The sequence below is a fragment of the Erpetoichthys calabaricus genome, chromosome 17 (assembly GCF_900747795.2).
Source record: "Erpetoichthys calabaricus chromosome 17, fErpCal1.3, whole genome shotgun sequence".
Lineage (NCBI taxonomy): Eukaryota > Metazoa > Chordata > Cladistia > Polypteriformes > Polypteridae > Erpetoichthys > Erpetoichthys calabaricus.
This window is the reverse complement of record NC_041410.2, coordinates 48,071,834-48,084,483: the sequence shown is the minus strand read 5'-3', so window position 1 is coordinate 48,084,483 and position 12,650 is coordinate 48,071,834. Positions and strand designations below refer to the sequence as shown.

The 12,650-nt window shown below is 37.1% G+C and overlaps 2 protein-coding genes across 3 annotated transcripts in view; one reads left to right on the top strand and one right to left on the bottom strand.

Annotated features, from left to right (window-relative positions):
* The window catches only part of ubl7a (ubiquitin-like 7a (bone marrow stromal cell-derived)), a 1,205,533-nt gene that overhangs the window by 253,666 nt on the left and 939,217 nt on the right, over positions 1 to 12,650 (top strand). The gene's annotated exons all lie outside the window — the stretch shown is intronic.
* The window catches only part of snx1a (sorting nexin 1a), a 75,095-nt gene that overhangs the window by 45,513 nt on the left and 16,932 nt on the right, over positions 1 to 12,650 (bottom strand). The window contains exons 2-4 of one of the 2 annotated variants that reach the window (XM_051920800.1): positions 8,940 to 9,086; positions 2,884 to 3,011; positions 2,705 to 2,771 (exon numbers count right to left, since the gene is read on the bottom strand). In XM_051920800.1, coding sequence (XP_051776760.1) covers positions 2,705 to 2,771; positions 2,884 to 3,011; positions 8,940 to 9,086 — 342 coding nt within the window. Of the gene's footprint in view, positions 1 to 2,704; positions 2,772 to 2,883; positions 3,012 to 8,939; positions 9,103 to 12,650 lie in introns of both variants that reach the window. The other variant, XM_051920799.1, reaches the window with a different exon arrangement.

Genomic DNA, 12,650 nt, shown 5'->3' with positions numbered 1-12,650 from the left:
TTTGACTAATGGTTAAATGTGTCTGATGATCAGAAACATTTTGTGTGACAAACATGCAAAAGAATAAGAAATCAGGAAGGGGGCAAATAGTTTTTCACACCACTGTATATATATATATATATATATATATATATATATATATATATATATATCCGAAGCCGTGCAAGCACACTCTTGAGAATGCAATGTATAGTTGTACAGAAGAAAAGCAATCTTTCCTCAAATGAATGGCAACCTTTTGTAGGTCTATGAACTTAATTTAAACTTTAGGTTTACACGGTGCTTTCTTTCCTAAGTACCTGCACTCATGAATATGTCTGTATGTGTCAGTCGGTCAAATCCACGTGCTTAGCACCGGCGAAGTACCGCTTTTAAATTTTTATTAAGAAGGAAAAAAAAAAACGTTTTTAAATTGAGGGAAAATATACTACTAACAGTTTGTTAAGGATCTGTTTTTTTGTGAAGCTGCCTTTACTCGAGTGATCACTTCGACCTGACTTGGTGGCCAAGTATAAGCGTTACCTGGTAGGTAATCACCCATACAATCAGACTGTGAATCAGACTACGAATGCCGTGAATGTAATTACACACTCGCTGCACTTGCTTACGGTAATCGAACCTCGGACGTCAGCGCTAGAGGGGCTTAGCAGCGGTGAAGTATTGCTTTTAAATTTTAATTAAGAACAAAAGAAAACCTCAGAGGTTCGATTCCCGTAAGGGAGTGAAGTGAGTGTCCGGTTACCTACCAGGTAAAGCTTATGGTTGGACAGCAAGTGACATAACATCAGCCACGGTGCCTTCAGTTGTGAGAAGCAGATCATAGAATGATTGAAAATAGTTTTGCATTTACCTTTTTAGTAAAAGGCGAGCTTTTAAGCCTGAGAAATCACCCCGTAAATGCACACGTTTAATTGCACATGTGTTAATATGTATGGTTACACAGTATTAAAAGACAGTGAACAACGTCAGTTACCTTTGTTCCCACGTTTGATAAAAGGCGAGCTTTTAAGCCTGAGAAATCACCCCGTAAATGCACACGTTTAATTGCACGTGTAAATATGTATGCTTACACAGTATTAAAAGACAGTCAAAAATTAACGTCATTTACCTTCGCTCCCGGGTTTGACTCGTGCAGTAAATCTCTTCCTTGTTTTTATTTCACGTGATTACGTAGGAGGCGTGATGACGCGATACGTGACTCCGCCTCCTCCATTAGAGTATATGGACAAAAAATATGTTCCAGTTATGACTATTACGCGTAGAATTTCGAAATGAAACCTGCCTAACTTTTGTAAGTAAGCTGTAAGGAATGAGCCTGCCAAATTTCAGCCTTCCACCTACACGGGAAGTTCGAGAATTAGTGATGAGTCAGTCAGTCAGTCAGTGAGGGCTTTGCCTTTTATTAATATGTATGTATATATATATATATATATATATATATATATACACACACACATTTACTTGTTTTAGAAAACTTCAGCCATTAAAATAAATGCAAACAAAGTACAGTATTATAAACTTTACACAGAAAGGAATCAAACCTGCATTTAAGTACAATCAGAATGTATATCAAAGACTTTCCTACTCATCCAGCATCTTAACTCCATAGCAGGATGCACACTCCTATTCTGTCCTCTTTCAGAGAGAAACAAACTATCCTGTTACAACCTCTAGCCAAAGTAATTCTTTTAATAAATTAGCTGTTCATTTTTTGACTGCAGGTGAAATCTTGCAAGAAGCTCACTTTGTAATAATCTTGTACTGTTGGTGACAAGATCTTCATTAAGGTTTCACAGAATCAATCTTTCATTAAGTCTTTACATCAATAAAAGTATGTTCAGTTTTGATATCTAATGGTTGCCCAGCTAGGAGAAAGGCTCCTACAACTAGAGGGAGCAATAAAACAAAGGCTTAGAAAAGTAAGCCTCAAGCTTCAAAGTATTATGAGTTTTGAAATACTAAAAACATTTTGTTCAGAATTACCATATGGAGAAACTTCGGTAGACTAGTACAGTCAAAAGTATGATGATAGCCACTTAGTTTGAAACTGGAAATGTTTTTTCCTTAGTAATAATTGAGCCAGCACTACCTGCGTAGAGTTTTTATAGATTTTCCATCTTCCTCCAATACCTCAAAGACATGCAGATTAGATTACCTGATGACTCTAGATAAGTCCTATATAATACTGGGTAAGGGTAGATGTGTGCAAACTTGGCACACCATCCCAGGTTGGTTCTTGCCTCTACCAACTGCAGCTAAGATAGGCACCTGCTCCAAGCAATCCCAGACTGGATACGCTGGTTAGAAAATGGATGGTTGGACAGATAGTTATAGCCTCCTTTATTATATTTATCTGCACTTTAACATTGAACCTATATAGAATGCATATTATATTAAATGATAAAGTAAATTTAGCAGGAAATATCAAGTGAACATGAGGACTGGGGAATATAATTGGTGATTTTAGAAGTCAACCACTGGCTAAAGGTTCAAGGTAATAAGTTAAACTGCCTTGAAGGACCACCATAAAACTTTTCAGAGCATGGAAGAAACATTCTAGTGAAAAATAAATCCATCACACAAATATCAACATACTTTATTAGCATTTTCTTCATGACCGCTGAGGGTCAAAGATGTGTGTCATTTAAAACCCCATTAAAAGTAATACATGAAACACTTAAAAACATGAAATGCCTACACTTACCAACTTTTTCAGGATTGGTGACTGCAATATTTAGTTCAAATTTGTCCTCTGCTTCTTCCTCTTCGAGCTTTAACCAAAAAGAACATTAGTGCTTTTTTATTATTTTTTTTTTTGAAAAAACTTTACTTCTAAACTAATAAAGATATCATATTTATACACACACACACACACAGCTTTACCTCCTCAAGGGTACTAGCTTGTAGTTTCATAGCACTCTTTGTAGTGGGTCGGGGGGCAGAAAATGAATTGTCACCATCTTTCTTCTGGTCACCACGAGAGCTATCCAGGGACAACTCTATGGTGGCTTCTATAAAAAAGTAGCAAGTGTAAAACAGTTTAATTAGCAATTCAAACTTGTTACTGAAATACACTACAAACTTGCTAGTATTTTACTGATTTAACCAGAATGAGGATTTAAATACAGAATAAGAATACATGACAGGGAAGAAGTATAAAACATTAGATATGATAATGTTGAATTTTGTGCACTGTATAATCTGGTTGGTTTCATTAAGAACATGATGTTCAGCTTTAAAATGCCACAGAGAATCACTGAATATTACAAGTGAAGGACTTTCATGAATAGACTTCTCAAGGGGTCTGAAGAGTAGATGTCAAACAAATGCATATCATCAAAATTCCCGTGATAATATTAGACAACAACAAGTACAGTGACATAAAACAGTCTGAAGTTCATATTAATTCAGAAGCTTAGTCAAAAATCTTCAGAGCTTCAGTTCAAAGGAAAGTACCAATTAAAGATAAAAAAAATAAAATAACTCAAAACAATTAAATTAATAGAAAAGCTCAGCAATGTGAAGGAACCCAAATGAGTGAGGCAGGGAATGTGGAAGTTGAAAAACTTTACACACACAAGGCAGTGAGTAAAAACATAGGCATAAGCAGTTTGAAAATATAGCCAGTGCCAGTCTTTTGGTTAGGAAGACATGAAGTGTACAAATCTAGCCTTGAATTAAGCTCACTAATTAAAACTGGGCTGGGGAATAACAGACATATGTTACAGATTCTCCCTTTGTCAGGGAAGAAATGGTGATGTAAGTGTTTTACAATCACTGGCCCAGCCAAATTAAGGTGGCGAAGGCAAAACCATTCCAATATTTACAAGAAGAAGAAATAATTATTTCCGCATTTCTTTTCCTTCTCCATTCATCTTTTTTTGCCCTATTAAACTCAATAATTTAGGCTGTTTACAAGCCTTAAGTTTTACTCCTTTGGCCATGCTCTCCTTCTCAGGGGTGGGGTTTGATTTGTTTTTCAATCCTATTTTTTGTAACAATTGATCTACAGTGAATCACTTTTTCCACATTTTGTTATGTTACAGCCTTATTCCAAAATGGATTAAATTCATTTTTTTCCTCAGAATTCTACACACAACACCCCATAATGACAACATGAAAAAAGTTTACTTGAGGTTTTTGCAAATTTATTAACATTAAAAAACTGAGAAATCACGTACATAAGTATTCGCAGCCTTTGCTCAATACTTTGTCGATGCACCTTTGGCAGTAATTACAGCCTCAAGTCTTTTTGAATATGATGCCACAAGCTTGGCACACCTATCCTTGGCCAGTTTCGCCCAGTTATTTCTCCTATGTAATTTTTTTTTACCGCCGTATCACTAAGGGAGGGGTATCACTTTTTAATATTATATCTATATAGTTTCAGGTTATGTAACATGCTGCAATTACAAAAACTTATTTCAACAAGGGAGCTAGCGCCCCCTGCTGGATAGATCTTGTCCCAGGAATTTTTGGCATAATAGAAAGATATGGATATAAAAAATTGATGTATACTAAGAAGAAAATTCAGTGCTCAAATGTAATAAAATTATATATACCCTGATCATATTATAGGTTTATAGTGTCCTTATTGTTATATGCTTAAGGTACAATGAAATTCTCATTTGCATGTGCTATTCAATATGCAATACATTACCACTAACAAATGTTTTCTTTGTATAATAAATTCAGAAAAGCATACCACTATAGCTCTACATATAATGCATTACAGTGTATTATCTGCTCAGCTCAGGAAGCATGTGAGGAAATTACTTCAACTACCTGTGGTCTCACACTACAAAATATCTTCTACATGTGTGTAAAAGGTTCTTTCATACTTTGTATAAGTGAAGTACTTGAAGGAATAGTAATTTATCAAAAATCCAATGTAAGATGGATTGGTATTATTTATTTAGCCCAGCTGGAACACAAGTCCTGGTTTGGCAAGCCACTACCAGATACTCTTTATCATCATCTTTTTTTTCAGTGGGCCTCTCTTTGGAATGCAGCATTTGCACCTCATCTGATATGGCAATCAATACCAGACCCATAAAACATTGCAGGGATATCTCTCAGTTCGAACAAAAAAAGAGTTATAACTCAAAGACTAAAAACTTTCAGGGACAGAACTTTACACCAATTGTCCACCTAAAAGGATGGACTTATGTGCACTCAAGAAACCAATGGCAAGACATCCACTAAAGCCTTTAAAACACCATTAACTCATTGCTTCCTCCATTAAGCTCACTGCTCAACCTGGCTGTAACTATTGCTGTATAGCAGAGACCCAAGTGCTTATAGGGTTTGGCCATAACAAAGTTGGAGCAATCCCTTATACTCCAAAAGACTAACTGGGGCTGGACTGAAAACATGGAAGATTGTCCTTAACAGGAGTTGAACAAGGGGTGCTATTAGTCCAAACCTTGCCAAGATAGCAAGTGCCTGAGCAGAGGAAGACTATATATGAAAGGCCAAGCATTCACCTTGCTGAAAACAGTGACCGACTGATCACCACTTGCTCAGAAGTTTTTGCTAGCAACAAAAGGACCAACACAGTGTCTTTAAACCTCAAAAAGAAACTGCAGTACTGCCTACAACCACAAGGTGAGACCAAAGCGAAGGAGGAAACAGGCTTTTAAAGAAAGACAGCATAATGAAGATTCTTCCGTTTGACTAGAGAAAGCCGACCAGGAAAGGATCAAAGCATCGCTGACCTCAAACCATAACTTCACCCACTTTGATTCTGAGAACTATTAATTGTATTTAAATAGAAAGGACAAATCCAGCTAACATATTATGATATTGGTGTCACTGCAACTGAAAGGTAATAACCTTATGAAGGATATGTTCTGGCTATTATGAAATTCCTAAATCCAGTATGAAAGTGCGGAGGAGCTTCTCACATGCACACAGAAACTCAGAGCGATAATGTGAGCCAATGCCAATGCAAACTAGCTGTGGGCAAACAAATGCCATGGTACCAGTATGAGAAGCATAATAATTAGCTAACAAACAATAACAATAATAATAATTCATTACATTTATATAGGCCTAGCGCTTTTCTCAGTACTCAAAGCGCTATCCACACAGGGAGGAACCAGGAAGCAAACCCACAATCTTCCACAGTCTCCTTACTGCAAAGCAGCAGCACTACCACTGCACCACCTGTGAGGAAACTTATCCATCTTGAATATACATCTTTAAAGATCAGAATTTATAAGGTATGTGCCTTTTTCTCTAGGACAAAAAGTTCAGCTAAGCTCTTGTAATTTTATGTTTTGTGTTTTTTATTATTGTCTTTTATCTATATTATACATATATACATGTAAATATACATACAGGGTGAGTCAAAAATATGTTAACACCAATTGATTATTTTTCTTCTGCAGATACACGTATACCATGGGTGACAGATTAACACTAGAGCAAAGAAGAGCGGTTGCAAGCTTGATGGAAGTGTATCGTTCGCTGACTGTATTTCATCAAAAGATTGTGGAACTACAGTTTGCGGATGTAAATCTTCTTGCACATATGAAGTATGTTTAGTGAATAAATGTTTATTGATTGGTTTACAGGAATGTCTCAACCTGTTTGCCACATGTACCATATGTGGCACATACTGTAAATGGTCCACTAAAATTGTATACAAGTATATACATAGCAGTACCATTAGTGTTAACATAATTTTGACTCACCCTGTATTATAAATATTATTATTTATTATTGTTTGTTTATTGCAACAAGCATGTCTGGGATATTTGTGACATTAAGTCTACAGCTATGCCAAACCGCAACAGATAACGTTAAAGTGTTTAATGTATACTTATGCTGATTTAGAACATTAGAACACTCTAGACGAGAACAGGCCATTCAGCCCAACAAAGCTCGCCAGTACTATCCACTTATTTCTTCCAAGAAAACATCAAGTCGAGTTTTGAAAGACCCTAACGTCTTACTGTCTACCACACTACTTGGTAGCTTATTCCAAGTTTCTATCGTTCTTTGTGTAAAGAAAAACTTCCTAATGTTTGTGCGAAATTTACCCTTAACAAGTTTCTAACTGTGTCCCCATGTTCTTGATGAACTCATTTTAAAATAACAGTCTCGATCCACTGCACTAATTCCCTTCATAATTTTAAACACTTCAATCATGTCACCTCAATCTTCTTTTGCTTAAACTGTAAAGGCTCAGCTCTTTTAATCTTTCCTCATAATTCAACCCCTGTAGCCCTGGAATCAGCCTAGTCGCTCTTCTCTGGACCTTTTCTAGCGCTGCTATGTCCTTTTTGTAGCCTGGAGACCAAAACTGCACACAGTACTCAAGATGAGGCCTCACCAGTGCATTATAAAGGTTGAGCATAACCTCTTTGGACTTGTACTCCACACATCGTGCTATATATCCTAACATTCTGTTAGCCTTCTTAATGGCTTCTGAACACTGTCGGGAAGTCGATAGCTTAGAGTCCACTATGACTCCTAAATCCTTCTCATAAAGTGTACTCTCGATTTTCCGACCGCCCATTGTATATTCAAGCCTAACATTTTTACTTCCAATGTGCAATACTTTACATTTACTGACATTAAATTTCATCTGCCACAAATCTGCCCAAGCCTGTATGCTATCCAGGTCCTTCTGTAATGATATAACGGATTCCAAATTATCTGCTAATCCACCTATCTTGGTATCATCTGCAAACTTAACCAGCTTGTTACTTATATTACTATCTAAATCATTTATATATATTAAAAATAGCCCTAGCACTGACCCCTGTGGAACACCACTCTTAACATCAGCCAGTTCTGATGAGGTTCCTCGCACCATCACTCTCTGCTTCCTGTGTCTGAGCCAATTCTGCACCCATCTACAAACATCACCCTGAACTCCCACCTCTTTTAATTTGATGCCCAACCTCTCATGTGGCACCTTATCAAATGCTTTCTGAAAGTCCAGATAAATAATATCATAAGCTCCACTTTGATCGTATCCTTTTGTTGCCTCCTCATAGAATTCCAGCATGTTAGTAAAACACGACCTCCCTCTTCTGAACCCATGCTGACTGCTTAGAATAACTCCTGTCCTTGCCAGGTGTTGCTCGATCTTATACTTAATAATTCCTTCCATTAATTTTCCTGTGATGCATGTTAAGCTTACTGGCATATAGTTGCTTGGATCTGCCCTATCACCCTTTTTATATAATGGGATGATATTTGCCATTTTCCAGTCCTTTGGAATCTCTCCAGTGCGCATTGACTTCCTAAAAATATGCGTCAAGGGTTTATATATGTACTCACTAGCCTCCTTAAGAACATGAGGATAAATATTATCTGGTCCTGGTGATTTGTTCGATTTCAGCTTATTTAATCTGAGCAGTACTTCTCCCTCTACAATTTCCAAATCCCTCAGTACCTCCTTAGTAGTCCCTGTTACCTCTGGGAGGTTATCCACTTGCTCACTTGTAAACACCTCAGAAAAATGTAAGTTTAATGCATCCGCTATTTCACTGTCTGTATCTTTTAATTCCCCTTTACTATTCCCGATGCACTTGACCTCCTCCTTGACTGTTCTTTTACTACTAAAATACTGAAAGTTGTACAGATCTCTTCATATTTTTCCCATCCCAGCTGGGAAGCAAAACAGAGATACCTCACTCAACCCACATTTAACCTACTGTATCTTGGTGGGTGTCTTGTTTATTGTTTTAATCAAATACCACCATCGCCAAAGGTAAAATTGATATAATTAATGAGTATTCATATACCTCTACCTATGCCAATGTTGGTGTGGGGCCTGAAACACACAATTGTCTAAAAACTTCAAAAACATGGATGTAAACTGAAGAAAGGTGGCACTATAGAATCTCATAAATAGTACATGCTCCAGACAAGGGGGCTATTAACAATTAACCAGTAGGAACAAAGCTGTACTTTATTTTTACCTGAAAACAAATCCTCTTCATCTTCATCTGAGCGTATTCCATTTGCCTTTTTGACGGAATCGGTGGGATTTTTGGATGCAGGTGCACTGGCTGCTGCCACGGAATTTGTACTGCTTGGTGGAAAGATAGGATCTTCTCTCTGTGGCTCTTTCAGATTTGTGCTCTGAAAAACAAAAAAAGTATGAAACACATGAAAAATCATCACAGCTTGCCGTTAGCTTTCGAATGTGTACTTTATATATTTTTTTTTGTTTTCTGCGATGTTTAAATAATATTCCTATTCAAATAGAAAGACACATAGGCCTGATATTTGGCAAAAAACTTCTTGTGATGTTGACTATATTAGTGATTTTGTCCTCTCTCAGGTCATGTGTTTGCATCTTGAAGGACTTGTACAATGATTTCCTCAACAGCTTTTTTTTTTTTTTTTTTTTATTGTAATCATCCCATACAAATAGATCAATTTATAACCAAACAAAATTGAAGACAAATCAAACCCCACCCCTTCAACAACAACAACAGCTCTTTTCTGCTCCATTCCCCGACTATATATTTTGCTTCTGTCTCCTTTCTCACCACTTATGAATACTTTGCTAATATTTTCTTTACTAAACTACATGTCCTACATGGCTATATATACACATTCATCAGTGCAGCTTTATACTAGATAGATAGATAGATAGATAGACTATTTGTGTGTATTAATTTTAAACCTGAAAAATCATTCATTTCTTTTTTTAATAACTCCTCTTCTAGTTTGTATTACTGTGAAGTAGATTATGATCAAGGACTGCCATGAGTTAACAGTGCTTGAGAGATCTGCACTGAAGCCTGTAACTTTAGGTTTGTGTGATGAAACCCCATATTAACTGTAAATCAAATAATTATCTTCAGTATTTTAAGATTAACTTTAGAATAAAAAGAAGCAATGTTCAATTTGCCATATAATGTGTTAAAGTAGCATGCTATAACAGACTATGATGTACTTATTAAAGTAACCGACTCAAACCCACTCCCCACACGGAGTTCAAAAGAGAGCACCAAGTGCAGAGTACACCCATTTATACTGAATTAAAAAGACACTGCGGTGTATTTCATTAACCCAGATAACACTTAATAAAGTATACTAATAGGGAGCTGAAAACAACCCCAATGATTCTGTAATCGTTCAATAATTTTATTTTCTTATTCCTTCCACAATTTTTAAAAATTATCAAGACTGAGTGGCCAGTTTATTAAGTACACCAGCCTAGTACTGATCAGAAGCACCGCTTGCCCTTAGAACATCCTCAACTCTTCAAGACAGACTTCTCAAAATCTTAAAAAACAACAAATGAATGCTGGTCTACAATTTCAATTTGTACCATAATTATTTCAAAACAGCTATGTTGTATGGCTTGTTCCATCATGTGCTACAGTTGCTAAATTAGACTGGAATCTGGCGACTTGCGTCCCATGATCTTTTATAGGACTGTGTTGCATGCAGCATTATCCGACTGAAAAAGGGGGCCATTTGTAGAATCTCACCACACTGCTTTATGAGAGGATGCAATGGACCAATGGTTGGTTGTGAATTAGCAGAAATGAGGATTCTTCTAACCTCTACATATTTCACTATCCACTTTCTTATATCACCTCAATTTTTGCCAACACAAGAGAAACTAACTTCCAGCACTGACTGCCATATAACACTTGGGGCAAGACAACCCTCTATAAAATCTTCAGTGGATGTTAAAGCACCACCAGTGTACCAACCCATTAGTTGAATGAGTATAGATTGTCTGTTACTTTCACAAGTGCAGACCTTACTTTATCAACAAATTTTTAAACAAAAAAAAAAAAAACCTGACAGTTTTGCTGATCATGTTAGTGTGTTTGGCTGTGACAGTCATGCTGAATTTAAAATTTAAATATACTTGAATCTTAACTATTACCCTAAGTTCTTGTCTATAAGCCGGACTCATGTATTAGCCGGAGACCAAAAATCATACGAATTTTTAAAATAAAATCGTATCATAGATAAGCCGGACTCATGGATAAGCCGAACGTACTATAACCTATAACTAATAGAAGGGAGGGAGGTCAGTGGTCTCACTCGCGCCCATTTAATTTCTTTAAGGGGGGAGAGAGTGTGAGATATTGCCGTCTCTCTCACTCCCCGCATGGCGCGGTTGGAGCGGCCGGAGCGCGTTCTTTCTGCTCTGGGCGTCGCCGAGTCAACACGAGCGCGTAGCGGTCATTTAAATTGTGATTTTATATGTAAGCATATTTAAATATATATCGCGGATTTCTGCGGACAATGGGTCTTTTAATTTCTGGTACATGCTTCCTCAGTTGGTTTGCCCAGTTGATTTCATACAAGGGACGCTATTGGCAGATGGCTGAGAAGCTACCCGGCTTACTGTTCTCTCTCTCTTGCGCTGACTATCTGTGATCCTGACGTATGGGGATTGAGCAGGGGGGCTGTTTGCACACCTAGACGATACGGACGCTCGTCTAAAAATGCTGAAAGATTATCTTCACGTTGGCTACCTTTTGTAAAGCTGATTCCTGAAAAGACATGCTGCACAGTGCTTCGCATACTTAAAAGCTCAAAGGGCACGTATTGATTTTTGACTGAAAAACAAACTCTCCCTCTCTCTCTCTTTGTCTGCTCCTGACGGAGGGGGTGTGAGCTGCCGCCTTCAACAGCTTTGTGCCGCGGTGCTTCGCATACTTAAAAAGCCAAACAGCCCTATTGATTTGTTTGCTTCACTCCTTTGAAGAGGAAGATATGTTTGCATTCTTTTAATTGTGAGACGGAACTGTCATCTCTGTCTTGTCATGGAGCACAGTTTAAACTTTTGAAAAAGAGACAAATGTTTGTTTGCAGTGTTTGAATAACGTTCCTGTCTCTCTACAACCTCCTGTGTTTCTGCGCAAATCTGTGACCCAAGCATGACAATATAAAAATAACCATATAAACATATGGTTTCTACTTCGCAGATATTCTTATTTCGCGGGTGGCTCTGGAACGCAACCCCCGTGATGGATGTATAAGCCGGACTTATGTATAAGCCGATATTCTATTTTTTCATTTTCACAACTTTTTTCCTTAGATAAGCCGCGGCTTATTGACAAGAACTTAGGGTAAATGTGGCTCCCTCCTAATCATAACAGTAGGCATACTTGTTTCACTGGGTAGCAACTTTAAGCAACACTGTATATATTAGGTGATCACTGAATAAGTGGTCAATTATATAAAAATAGGCATTATTTCTAATAAAGCGGCCAAACAAATTACACGTAGACTTTTACGGTACAGCTCTGAAAGATAATGAGAGCCAAGAATAGACTATTAAAATAATAAAAATCAGGTCTTCCACAATAAGAATTTGCTCATAATAGTTTTCAATATTTTCCTGCAAGTCCCTATTGACAAACTCATCTGTTAAATAACAAGGATGATGATAAATCACTCATTGATTATTACAATGTGCTCTAATGTATTTTTTGATTACTTTGTGGAACACATTAAAATAAAAAAGCACATTACCCCACTTAATATACAAGGACGACTTGCTATGGCATTATGCTTTAGCTCTGGCAGCTTTCAGAGACACATCTGTGCCATGAATTTAACCAATTACAAGTGATCTTGTGAGACAAACAGAACGTGATGCACAGCATGATTCTCCACTTTCTCGCCGATTATATTGTAACAATTCTAAG